The sequence below is a fragment of the Mesoplodon mirus genome (assembly GCF_964341445.2).
Source record: "Mesoplodon mirus genome assembly, chromosome: 6".
Lineage (NCBI taxonomy): Eukaryota > Metazoa > Chordata > Mammalia > Artiodactyla > Ziphiidae > Mesoplodon > Mesoplodon mirus.
The window spans coordinates 89,161,578-89,175,326 of record NC_138982.1 but is presented as its reverse complement, the minus strand read 5'-3'; the positions used below and the strand labels follow the sequence as shown (position 1 = coordinate 89,175,326).

Below are 13,749 nucleotides of genomic sequence, written 5' to 3'. Positions count from 1 at the left end.
ATCCTAGGAGACTCTCTTTACCTCATTCTAGTCCTGGCTCCAAAGGGAGCTAAAATGAGACCTTTTCTAAAGGAATGCTGGAATGCTGGGACGCGAGGATGACTTTAATCATCCAGTTCAGTGAAGATTTAATAAGTAAAACTGATAGAGCCTCCTGAGCACATCTTAGCAGTAAGATTTCAAAGCTTGAAATGAGAATTATGATCTGACATTAGCTCCCAGGGCTGTACCCCACCCCCAATATGCAACTTACGGAAGGTTATGAAAGGCAAGTTTTAGTCAGAAGAGCAGCAAGTTTCTATCTGTGTTAAGAGAGACTGACACTAATTTATAACTGAAAGTCAAGTGTAACGATACTTTCTCTAGTAACATACTCAGTATCTTTTAATTTCAATTCTTCATTCATCATCTCTATTGTTACAAGATACAAATGAATTACTGCCTGTGGAACACCTAGTCCAGAGCTGGCACAACTGAGTGCTCAAAGCTGGTAACCATTTTGTCTCATCAGGAGGATAATGGAACTCAGGAAACACTTCTCACCCAATATCACCCAATTTCACCCCATCAGCAATTCCACGTTATTTAAAGACAGAGTCAAGCCAGGTACAGACTACAGCCTCTACCTCTCTCCAGTCCAAATCCAGGATGATGGCCGGAAGTTCTCTTGCCAGGTTGTAGTCAGGTCTGGCAAAATCTTCAGGTGCTCCACCACGGTCAGGGTTTTTGGTAAGAGTTTCTGTTCTCTGGACTCCCTGCCGTCCTCCTGTCACTGTCTCCTGCTTTCTCTCCACTAAAGAGGAAGCACCCTGTTAGCGGGAGAGCAGCCACACACGGGTCACTATTCTGGAGTTCTGTTTGCCTTGATACTTGTCATTCGTGTTAGGGCTGGGGATGAGGGTAGGAAGCTAAAGAGTGATGGTTCAGGTGCCATAGATCGGTCAGCTTCCTGGGGACCACTACCTTATGTGCAATTTTAATGTTTCCTGAGAACACTGGAAGTCTCTTTAATTATAACTGGGTCTAATTGCTTAGTTGTCTAATTGCCTTAGTTGCTTTCTGGAGCAGAGTGGGATAAGGCCAGTGTGAGAAAAGGAAGATGATAAACACAGCTTCAAAGAAACTCTGCAGGAGTCCTCTCACCCCTACCAAGGCCAGCTGGGGTGAGAGACTGTCCAGCTTCTCCAGCAAAAGAACCTGCTGGGATGGCCCTCTGACCCTGCATTCGCAGGAGAGTGGAGCTTAGGTGAAATATCCACTGTGGCCTCAAACGAATTGCAGAGACTCTGCAGGGTGTGAATTTAAGGGAAATGTGAAAATTCTATTTTGCTCAGTGATGCAAGGAAACATCAATAAACAGAAACCCTTGGCTTTGGATATTTTTCATTTTTGTGACCAAGAACTGTGTTTTTTCATTTTTCATTTTAAATGAAAGGCAAAGAGGAAAACAGTGCTGTGGATGAGCAATTAATTGTTTTTGAAATGCGGTAAACAAAGAGAAAATAATTCACAAAACCCAAGAGCATGGGCTGGTAGATTTTTTCTCAGTTGTCTGAATGATAGGAAAAGTGAAAAATCTTTGTTTTTACTTAGAATCTTATTGATAATTATTAGAGGTCACACAATTCAGTATTTTGAAGGAAATGCAAACCCTTTAGTTCATAAAGGTGGGAAGAGCTACAGCCAAAATGTATTTAGTTTGAAGTCACTTGCTTATAGCTTCTCCTGTATCTCTTTCTCCAGCTCTCACTCTCTTCCTCCTGCCCTCCCCCTCCCTTTCTCCTTCCTTCCCTCCCTCTTTCTCCATCTCTCCTCAGGGATGGGCTAGGAAATAATCAATTGCCCTTGATGATCAGGTTCCTTATGGAGCCTAGACAATGCCCTGTGATGAGTTGGAAAGGCTGTTCATCTCTTTTATTGACATCACCATTCACTCACTTATGGGGTATGACTGTCTTAGCACAAACATGAAGCTGACTCATCTGGCCTGACTATTGGCAAATCGATGGAGGCAGCCATCCGGGGTATGAAAAAAAAATAATTCTGCGTTAGGCAAACTGTATCCCATTTGACCAAGAGTTTTTGTACCATAACTCCATCTAATTGCCTTGTCAACATTTAAACCATGTCATGTATCTCTTTGCTGCATTAAAATACCTTCATCTTGGTCTGGAATGCTTTTTACTCTTTTACATCTCATCTTTATCACCCTGTCTCTACATCTCTCTGTTTCTATATTTCTGTTTTCTTCTTCTTTGAACTCCTTTCAGTGGATGCTTAAAAATATGAAACTCTGCCTGTTTGTTCACAGACTTAGGTTTTTCTGCTTCTTGGTTTTCTCCTTTAGCAAATGGGCCAGCTGTGTTGTGTTTGGACAGTCTTTAATCTATTTGGGAGTGTCACCCGAGTGTATATCATAGTGATCCTGGCAGAGGTATACACATATCATATTCAGGACCCACTCTGCATGCCTGGCTGATTCCCCAAATAGAATAAACCAAAAACAAAAACATGAAAACCTTGAAATAAATACTCAAATGTATCACTGAACCATTCTCTAAGCCTTAAGTCCAGTTTATTTCTTCTTCCAGAACACCTTCATTCTCTGGCAGACCAGGGGTCAGAAGCTTCCCCTCTGCTGCTTCCTGCATCCCTCTCACTAGCCTCCTTTGACTTTCCTTTCCTCAGTGGGGAGTCACCTGCCATCACAAGTTTGCTCTCCTGCACTCTTAAGCTCTATACGTGATTGTCCTGAGCCCCCCAAAGAATCTGTCTCTCTCAATCACCTCTGCAACTTTTAGTAATTGTTCTTTCTTTCAGGTCCTTCACTCTACTGGCATTTGTTGCTAATAGGAAATCAGAAATAGGCCCCCTCCCATAACTATTTTAGGTTGTATCTTGGTTTGGGTTCCCCTGAAAGAAAACTTTGAGACAAGAGTTCGAATAAAATTAATTTATTTGACAGGTAGTCCTAGGAAACATAGGAGTGGGGAAAATGTCAAGGAAGGGAGGAAGATAATAAAATGTACGTGATCAAGCCAGTTAGCACTATGGGCTTAGAGCTCATTCCCACTGGGAAACCCTGGGAGAATACACATCAGAATTACACCAAACAAAGGCGAGGAAGCTGGGGTATTATCCACCAACTCCCCACCTGTTGTCACCATTAACCCTCTGGGACTTCCAGTCTGCTCTACTTGTGGACTGAGTGTGTTTCCATAACCTCAGTAAATCTTCAGGAGAGGGTCGTATATATGCCCAGCAAGAGGCCTTCAGTAAGCAGAGGCTGAGTGGATGTAGCAGACACTGATGGCATCTGTGACAAGGGTCTTAATATTTTTTCCACTGGTTCATAGCGGGCTTTGTCTGCTATACTCAAGAACTTACTTGAGGGATTTCCCTGATGGCTCAGTGTTTAAGAATCCACCTGCCAATGCAGGGGACACGGGTTCGATCCCCGGTCTGGGAAGATCCCACATGCCGCGGAGCAACTAAGCCCGTGCGCCACAACTACTGAGCCTGTGCCCTAGAGCCCGCGAGCCACAGCTACTGAGCCCATGTGCCACAACTACTGAGCCCACGTGCCACAACTACTGAAGCCCACGTGCCACAACTACTGAAGCCTGCATGCCTAGAGCCTGTGCTCCGCAACAAGAGAAGTCACTGCAATGAGAAGCCCGTGCACCGCAACGAAGAGTAGCTCCCACTCACGGCAACTGGAGAAAGCCAGCACGCAGCAATGAAGACCCAACGCAGCCAAAAAAATGAATAAATAAAATAAAATAAATAAAAATTTAAAAAAAAAAGAACTTACTTGAAGTCACTTCAGTTCAACATGATGTCCTCAATGTCTGTTTTATGCTGGGCACTGTTAAGTGCTAAAGATGGAGAGATGAATAAAGCATTCTGGCTCCAAGGCACTTAAAATTTAGCGGGACAACAAAATCACTGAAATAGCCCCTGATCTCTTGTAGTACCGAACAACTAAATAAGAGCCAGGTGTTCTTCCTGCCCCTTCAGGGACCTATAACTTGTGCTTTATTTCTAGGCCTTTGGACACATAGAACATTCCTCTTCCGTCTGCCCACTGCCTGCCTCTCCTCTCCCCCACATTCCTCCTTTAACCTGACTCACCCAGAAGCAGCTTTCAGATATCAGATGCAGCCTCTTCCAAAAGCCTCCTCTTATTCCCCAAGGTTGAGTTAGAAGCTTCTCTTAAAAGCTTTCTTCAAATCCCGCATGTCCTTAATAGCAATACTTATATCCGTTCTATCAATTCTAATTTCTAGTTTATGTATCTGTATTTTCCATGAAGATGTAAATTTCTCAAAGATGATGAATATGATTTCTTCACCTTTGTTTCCTAGGCATCTAGTATACTGCTGGCACACAGTGGGAGTTTAATAAATATCTGATGAGTTATGAATTTTTTACACACACACACACACACACACACACACACACTAGTGACCAGGTAGGGTATCATTCAGGGCCACTAACTAACTGTGTTTTATTTGCCTTTAAGCTAAGCCAGAAATCCCCACGATTGTGGAAAATAATTCCATGGGTGTCTTCGGAGAGGTGAGTCATGTTAAAGCTTTTGAAAATCTACAGCATAATATGCCAGGGTGTGTCAGTTTGCATCATTGCTCAGAATGTTTCTCAGAGGACCTTATTCCAATTAATTTCTGGTGGGAATGAAGGAAAGCTGAGTTGACTCTAGAACCCAAATGGGAATCCTTATTTTCTGACTTAGGGCTCTCAGAACATGTGATCTTGTGATCCTTAGCCCTTAAATTTCCTGGAAAAATTGTCTCAATTGTTTAAATTTCTGTTTAATAAATATTGAAGTAGATAGTGAAGGAGAAGTAGGGGTGTGAATCCTGTTGTAAGAACGAGGTTTTTGCTCATCCTTTGACGTTTAATTTGTTCTAATTCATTTCCTATATCAGCTTTCCTAGTGTTTTTATTTTTAAGTGACAAGAGGAAATGCACCCTTCTGAACTCATTCAGAACCCTGGCTATTTCTTAGGCAGTACAAGGAAGGGCAGGAGAAAAAGGAAATTAGAATGGGGCCTTCTGACTTAAAATTCTTGTAGGTAGTTCCCAGCCTCTAGTCTCTGGGATCTGGGCTTATTTCCCAGCTCTTCCTCTTGCTGGCTGTGACCTTGAACTAATTACTTCACACCTTTGTAGTCAGTTTTCCCATCTATATGAAGGGGGTAAGGAGAGTATCAGCATGTTGTTGTTGTTTTTAGGAATTAAATGAAATAATGCATGAAAAATTCTTGGTATATTGTTTGGTATATATTAAGTGCTCAATAAGCATTACGTTGTTATTACTACTAATGTGTGTTGATCAGCTGTCTTGTGGCATTATGACTGCATTGAAACTTTTCAAAATCCCAAGTTAAATAAATATGCTCCTAATTCTCAAACATTTCCTGTTACATGGGATGAGAGAAAATTATATTCCAGTTTCTTCTAGCCCCAAGAACATTAAATAACTTATGATTTCTTGTCATGTTTTCACTGAATATCAGTCATGTAATTTGACAGCTGCATACAAATCATAGCTCAGACTCTGTGGTATGGTTTTAGATGAGTATATTATCCAAGTCTTTTGATTTTATGAATTAGTCTCTTAGATTAATTGTTATTATAGTCCCAAGTACATAGGAAAGGTTTCCATTTTTTTGTTCTGCCACAATTAATTTTCAAGTTTATTAGTGGACTGCATTTCAATAGTTTAAGTAAAATAAATAATCTAATGATATAATGTTTGGTAGGTGTTTTGTTTCTTATCAGGATTTTTTTGTAGGTTCTTGGGCCAGTGTTTATAGGTAACATGGACTCAATCCAGATATAGAACCACAAGGTTGGATCCAAGAATTCCAGTTTAAAAAGAAAAGGACTTTATCTTATGTGTCATCAGATTTTCTCTTCTGCACCCATGCTTCCCTGGGCACTGACTAGAAAAACCAGAGAACTTTCCTTCCTGGGGAATTAGTTGGAATTAGTTGGTGTGGAATCACCAACTCCACATAAGCAGCTACAGGACACAGCTTGTCTGTGGATCTTTTAAGACCTTGACAAACATTAGTAATTCCTCACTCTGATATTCTTATAATCCCAATTATATTTTTCATAACTTATTAACTCTTCAAAGCCCTTTCACATGCTTTTATCATGTGATGCTCCCAATAAGCCTCTGAAATAGGTAGAACATCTTGTTATTTCACAGATGAGAAATTGGGGCCTGGAGAGTCTAAACCATTGGCTGAGCCACTAATGAAGGGCAAAGGTGGGATGAGAATTTAGCATGCCTGTACCCAGGCAGGATGGCATAACGGAAGGAGATTATGCTTTAGGGACAGATAGAACTCAGGTCAAATCCTAATTCAACCACCTACTAGCAACATAGCCTCATCTAGTAGTTAAGCTCTATGAGTCCCAACTAACTCATCTCCAAAACTGGGATCATAATCAATATTACACAGGGTTCTTAGGTGCATTAGATTTATGCACAGTAATGGAGTACATAGCACAGAGTGGATGTCTCAGAAATGTTTCTTCCCTTCCCACTATTTATCACTCACTCACTCTCTTTTCACTTATTCCTTCCTCTGCATGAATATTCATAAATCAGCTATGTGATTGATTCTCAGAGACAGTGGGAGTTAATGAAAAAACACAACAAGATAGGTTGTGGAATCTGATAAACCTGGGTCTGAATTCTCCTCCTTCACTATTAACTCTGGGCCTTGGACCAGATTAGATTAGATTAGATTAGATTAGATTCCTCATCAATGAACAGGGACAATGATCCCAACCTCACAATGGTGACATAAGGACCAAATGAGAGACCTGTATGCAAATTATCTACTATCTGGCAACCATTAGTGCTCAGTAATGGTAATTTCCTACCCTCTTCCCTTCATCTCTTAAAAATTAACCAAGTCAACATGCATGTATTGATGCTTACTAGGTGCTACATGTTCACTGCACCAGCAGCCCTAAGTGTTAGAACAATAGGGGTTTGGTCAGCTGTGAACTGTGTCTTCCAGTGTTACTAGTTAAAATTACAAAGCTTATGGTTAATTTAGCTTTCCTGTAGAATAGAAAAACCCCCAGATTATTCTATCAATGATGTCTTTCAGGCTTAGACATGCTAGGGATGTCCACGGAGAGTGTCACCCCTATGGATGTCGTGTTCTTGCGTGTTTCCAAGGGCTCGGCTTTGCCAGGGCTCCAGCATGGCACACAGCCTCACCTCCACAGCTCCATGGAAAGAAAGAGTCTTTAACGTAAACTTCAGGGCCCCCCATGTAGCAGCTTTTTGCTCTAGAGCAAGAGATGCTGGGCCGAAGAGTCCCTTGGCCACAGCCCCTGGCCCTCTATACCCCTTACTCTGATGATGCAGCAAAAGAAAGCACAGGAGAGATACACGAAAACTCTAGTTTACTCAACAGGGCAGTCTTTCCACGAGCCACATGTGTCTCTTTTTCCTGCCTGTGCTTTTACTAGATCATCTCCATGGGTCCTATCCTTGTCACTCTCTATTATGTTTTACAAAATTTAGGAAAGAAACTAAAAAAACAAAACAAACAAACAAAAAACAAAACTACCTCACATGAAATGTAGGAAACAAAAGCAGTTGGGATTAAAATGCCTAAAAAGGAAGAGAGGTTAAAATAATAAGACCCATGGAAAAAAGATGCTGTAATCTAAAAGCAAAACATCAGTTTAGCAGGACATTTCCAGTAGCTATTTACAGAATTTGATTGTTTCTGTTTATTTAATTTTGGTTTTGCAAAGCGTGAGTTTTTGTACATTCCTTGACCTTCTTAAGCTCCATTTCCTGTGTGTGTGTGCGTGTGTGTGTTGTGTGTGTGTGTTTAAGATTAGATATTGCAAGCTTTTTTTCCCCTCATAGCATCTTTTGTAGCACATTAAGACTCTGAGTCCAAATCTCCAGCCGTGTGACTCCCAGCCGCCATCATCATTTGCAGCGGTGAGCCCCTGAGCCCCTGAGCTTTCACCACAGATGGAAAGGGTCCTAAAAGGGGCACCATGCCCCTGGGGGAAAACCATAAGGGAAGTGAAAGCTTTAATATCAGGCAGGTTTCTAGAAAAAAGGGGATTACAGGACTGCAATGCAGCCTGGGTTTTTCACAAGCCTGGTGTTTGGACTTGTGTCTTTTCACAAACAGCTCACAGGGAAGACAGATCTGACTGTTAGAGCTGCTGACATGTCTAAGAACAGCAGTAAAAAGGAGCCACATAGGTGGGGACCAAATAAGGCAAGACACGATTATTATACCAGGATCTTGTCTGCTTTGTCTCCTCTTGTCTTCCCCTGCTCTCACCATGCCCTCTTCCCCACTCCCAATGCAGTTTTTTTTTTTTTTTTTTTTTTTTGCGGTACGCGGGCCTCTCACTGTTGTGGCCTCTCCCGCTGTGGAGCACAGGCTCTGGACGCACAGGCTCAGCGGCCATGGCTCACGGTCCTAGCCGCTCCGCGGCATGCGGGATCCTCCCAGACCGGGGCACGAACCTGTGTCCCCTGCATCGGCAGGCAGACTCTCAACCACTGCGCCACCAGGGAAGCCCCCAGTGCAGTTTTAAAAATAAATAAATAATAGGTTCTACAGGAATCATCCGAAACAAGTCAGCTCCAGCACAAAGGCCAGAGTAGTTTCTAGTTTGATTTTATTCTACTCCTGAGTTAATATTTTAAGCATATCCTCAGCAGCCCAGGGCATTTTCCTCTCCATATGGACTGCTGGATCCCTTTTCTCAAAGCATCTCTAAATATTTAAAGATGAACAGCCCTTAAAAAATCGGAGAACAAGGCATTGGCATGCAGTTAGTATCTAAAAGAGGAATATAATCTGAAACCTACTGCTCAAATGAATGAGTGGTCTGTGTGGTATGTGGGGACAAAACAAAATCTACTTATTAAAATTGACCTCAGAAGCTAAGAACATGTTCTCTGTCCTTCACTCTCTCAGACAGTCAAGGTCTCCTACCTTTCCATGGTGAATCTTCTCTAGGGAACTGTCTCTCTTACCTTCACATTTCTTCTCTATCCCTGTTTCTTTTTCGGTTTTCTGCCTCTCTTCTTTATTTCTCCTAATATACCCCAATCTCTCCACCTTTTTCTTCTTCTTTTTCTTTTTGAGGTTCTTTCATCTCTTCCTCACATACTCCTCCTTTAACAGAGCTTAAAATGAAATCAAATTATGCTTTAATATATATCCTCTATTCTTAATGTTTAATTCAAGTGAGTTGAAAAGTCTTTACTTATCTCTGTGCTAATTATGCATTAATTACTTATGTGTTAGATTGTGAGAGAGACTTACAGGATTCAGACAGGCTGTATTGATGAAACAGCTTTAATATAAGTGCGGCAATAATGGGAGAAAGATATGCATCAGAAGGGTCTGGAGATCTCAGGCTCAGGTTTCTTTGTCCTTCCACTGCTGGGTTGCACAGAACAAGCTTTTTATCCAGTTCTCAAATCAACACCAGCATGTGCGCAAACACCTCTCTCCCAGGAAGCCTAATCTCTGTTCATGGTGGGCTCTCAAGAGTGAGCTGGTCACATAGGCATATTCCAGCCACCCAACCAGCCTCAACCATCAAAACCTTCAGTTCCACCAAAACCAAGTGCTAGGCATAAATCCCATTATTTTCACTCATCAGTGCTGACACGCTGGTACATTCTGCCCCCAAATAACCCACAGACCCATGGTGGCAAGCTGACATTTCTCTTTAGTTAGTATATTTTAAACTAATCTTAATTTTTTTTTTTTCCCAGTACGCGGACCTCTCACTATTGTGGCCTCTCCCGTTGCGGAGCACAGGCTCCGGACGCGCAGGCCCAGCGACCATGACCCATGGGCCCAGCCACCCCGCGGCACGTGGGACTCACCCGGACCGGGGCACGAACCCGCGACCCCCGCGTCGGGAGGCGGACTCTCAACCACTGCGCCACCAGGGAAGCCCCGATCCAATGCGTTCTGGAAGCAGGAGGAGAAGCCTCAGGGTTCAGGCTGTTCAGGAGCCCCAGGGCTGGGGCCTCACTGGGTCTCCCTCAGCGTGGGTAGAAGCGAGCATAGACAGATGCTGATGTCGGAGACTCGCGTTTCCTCAGAACGGATGCAACGGGCTGTCCGGAGGCTACAAAGTCTGCCAGGGTCTGTGAAATAAAGTTCTCAATGTGAGGTTAGCTTGTCCCTAGGGAGGTCCCTCTGGGGCTGGGATTCTAGTCCACACAGCAGGCTTAGCTGTTTTCAGCGGGAGGAGCTGGCATGCCCGAAGGAGAGAGTGGTGGAGCGAATCTCCACAGACCTGGTTGTTCCTGGGTGTCCTCAGCAAGCAGCTCACCATCCTCCACCTACCCAGGCACCATTGCCTGCAAAGCCAACAGCTGATGAGAACTTCCTGACAGCAACTTACTCCAGATGTTTGGCTTATTTTAAGAGGTACCTCATTTTAAGAATAAATAAAGGGAAAATTATAGTACATGTTAAAAACAGCCTGACTTCTCTGTCCTTTCTTGGGTCATTTCTTAAGTAATTGAGAGCCTATTCGTTAAGCTTTGCAACCCTGAACAGTTAGGAAGCATCTCCCAGCCACAAGTGGGTACTTACAGGCAAGCAAGGCTCTGAACTGGTCTCTGATGGCTCCGGTGCAGGGTGAGCACTCCTGCTGCCTTAGAAGGCTGTTAGCTGACTCCTATCCCTGGGAGGAGGGCACCTCCAGTTCCTGTTCCCTCCCACTTCCAGGGAAGACTGCTTTCCAAGTGGGTGTGTCCCTGCCTGTAGGGTTTTTCTGCAACAAATGCAAAACTTTTTTCCGCCCCCCTCCACCACTGAAGAAAGTTGTCCCTGGAAAATATCATGTAGTAAAACAGTAAGTCGAGCACCTACAAGTCTTAGTTCTGTTTCCAGAAGACTAGATCATCTGGCCTGTCAAGCAAAGAAGGAGATTTAAGAGGGGGAATGGGCATATGGGCAGAGAAACCACATGCCTCAAGAATATCTGTGGTTTCAAATATTTTGTCCAATTTTCAGACCATGAGTCTCCATTTTTGGTTGGAAACTATTGATGTTATAAATACAGTCAGTAGAAAAGCCAGAGAACTTGCAGAAAGGGGAAGATTAAGTGAAAGGACTTCTCCCCCAATTTAGAGAAATATAGCAAATTTGGGGTTGCTTTTTATTATGTAACTAGAATTGGAAAAGCTGAGATATGTTGGCTTCTACTCTCAATTGGAATGAAATAAAGGGATAATCAACCTAAGCAAAAAATATGTATTTCAGATAGGTAGATAGAGAGATAGATAGATAGATAGATAGATAGATAGATAGATAGATAGATAGATTTAGGAAGGAAAACCTACCAAGAGGAGACAGGCACATTTTAAAGAAGGTGTCCATGGAATAAAAATATTTTGAGTTATAGAAGAAAATATAGAAATGGTAGAGTAGAAAACATGTAGAGACTGAAAGTCAAATTTCAAGTGAAAAACAAATGTGTGGGGCATGGAGAGAGACCCCAAATAGAAATGAAGAGTTGGTAAACAAATAGGGAAACTTTTTTTTTCCTTTTTTTAGGTTTTCTCTTTCTAGACTAAACAGCTATTTTCAAACTGATTCTGTGAAAAGTCCTTTGGAAAAGGTTCTGTCCAAACTTCAGCAAACTGAATATGGGATAATTTACAAATGGTCACCATCTCAGTATTTCATCTGTGGAAATAAGGGAATGATCAGTCTTACAGCCAGATTTGGATTCATTTTTCCTGACTCATCAGTTTTATCCTGCTCCAACCTCTCCTTCCAGGACAACATCCCCAGCTCACTCCCAAGCCCATGAACCATTCCATCTGCCCATCTTTGTGAATCCCCCACTACTTTTCACCTGTAGGATCCAGGCCCAACTCTTGCCGGTCCACAAAATATAACTGCCTTCTAAGTTATTCCCAGATTTCATCCCTCTCTGTACTCCCACAGAACCCTCCAAATACTTTTTGACACTTACTGCAGAATTCTTTGTGCTACTGCTTACTTATCCCATATGTACTTAGAATAATGTGCTGGAGAAACCAATAATTTACTTGTTTCATGAATGCAACAGACACACCGAGTGAGTGAATGATTTTGACTTCTCAGCAGAGTAAGGTATGTGTGTGTGTGCGCGTGCATGCACGCGTGTGCACGCACATGTGTGCTTATATGTATGTGTACGTAAACTCTTGTTCATATTTACTTCATTTTTTCCCCAAATTTAGCATGTTTTTCTTCTTAATTGTTTGGAAATACAGCTCTTCTTTCTCAGCAAAAACATATGTGCTTGACATTTCATAATATGTTCGACTTCAATTTGAACTAGTTTAGTCTGAAGCTTTTCAATTTTGGAGACTAAAGGAGTTTCGGGACAAGAACCATATCCCTAAACAAAATCTTGGAACACTGTCTGGAGCTGGTATAGAATATATGAAATCTGAATCATTCCATGAAATCTGAATTCAGAGAATCTACAAGAGTTAAATCTTTTTGATATTTTTATTAAGTTGACAGGAAATTTCTTCAGTGAGCCAGTTGCCTTTATGAAATAATGGAACCCCTACTTGTTCCTGATATGACCGTATCCTCATCTTTTGGTGGGTTGAATGAGCATGGAGAAAATGAATCATGAGAGGGGTTAAAGGTATGGGCATTAAGACAAACCTTTACAACTTTTAAAAAACATTTTTTTCCTGTAACTCTTACATGGACAACCTGGAGATAAATATCAATCTTTGGCACTTTATTGGATTAAATAAACTGAATTCTCTTTCCTTTACTTATTAAGAATACATTTCAGGGGACCTGGTTTTACTTTTAGGACAGAAAAAGACATAATTTCATGGGGCTGCATTCCTGTCACGTGCCTGCATCCCATTGGCAAGTGCTGAATGGGTAGGAAAGCCGGGGCTGCAGGGTTTGCTACTACCATTTTGGATACAACAGATGACCTCCTCTGAAAGTCTCATGATTTCCTTAGGGTTTTTGCCATGATGTGATGTTCTGAGGGATGTTCAACTGCTCCTCAGTGGGATCTCACCAGAAAGATGGGACTTAGTATCCTTAGGTTTGGTTTCTCAGTTCTGCTCAAGACCAGACCCTTTGGGCATCACCATCCTGTGGGGAAATGGGCACACCAAGCATTAAATATAGTTAATTGTTCTTTACTAGTTAACTAGCATATTCATCAATATTCATGTTCATCAATGAAAAATAGTTGAGAACTAAGAACTAGGGCTGGTCCTATGTAAAACACACATATCTCTGGATGAGAAAACAAGTAACTAAAAATGGGATTATAATTTTGCAGCGTCTCAGATAAAATAATGAAGATCCAATAAGTCTTATCAGATATTTTCATCAGGCTCTTGAAAAAACCACCATCTTACAAAGAACAAACACAGTGTTGAAAATAAAACATAACTAACCCTCCTCTAAGCTCCCGGGTTTTGTAACATAAGCTACCTCTTCTTCTACTTCTTTCTTATTTCAATACAACGTGTTTTACCAGGAAATGTCTTGGACTGGGATTAAGGTAACTCTTCCAATTGTGCCATCAACTACATTCTACTCCTTTTGACCATTTTGTGATTCTGTGCCTTGATCTCCCCATCTGTCAAATGGCAATAATAAGGTGGTTCCTATCTAGCCTATAGGATTGTTTAGATGATAAAAT

General features: G+C 41.9%; 1 protein-coding gene across 1 annotated transcript in view; it reads left to right on the top strand.

Moving 5' to 3' along the window:
- CD96 (CD96 molecule) overlaps positions 1 to 13,749 on the top strand; it is a gene marked incomplete at both ends in the record, with an annotated part of 80,301 nt that overhangs the window by 23,558 nt on the left and 42,994 nt on the right. The window contains 3 exon segments of the mRNA XM_082624361.1: positions 512 to 538; positions 540 to 729; positions 4,526 to 4,581. Coding sequence (XP_082480487.1) covers positions 512 to 538; positions 540 to 729; positions 4,526 to 4,581 — 273 coding nt within the window.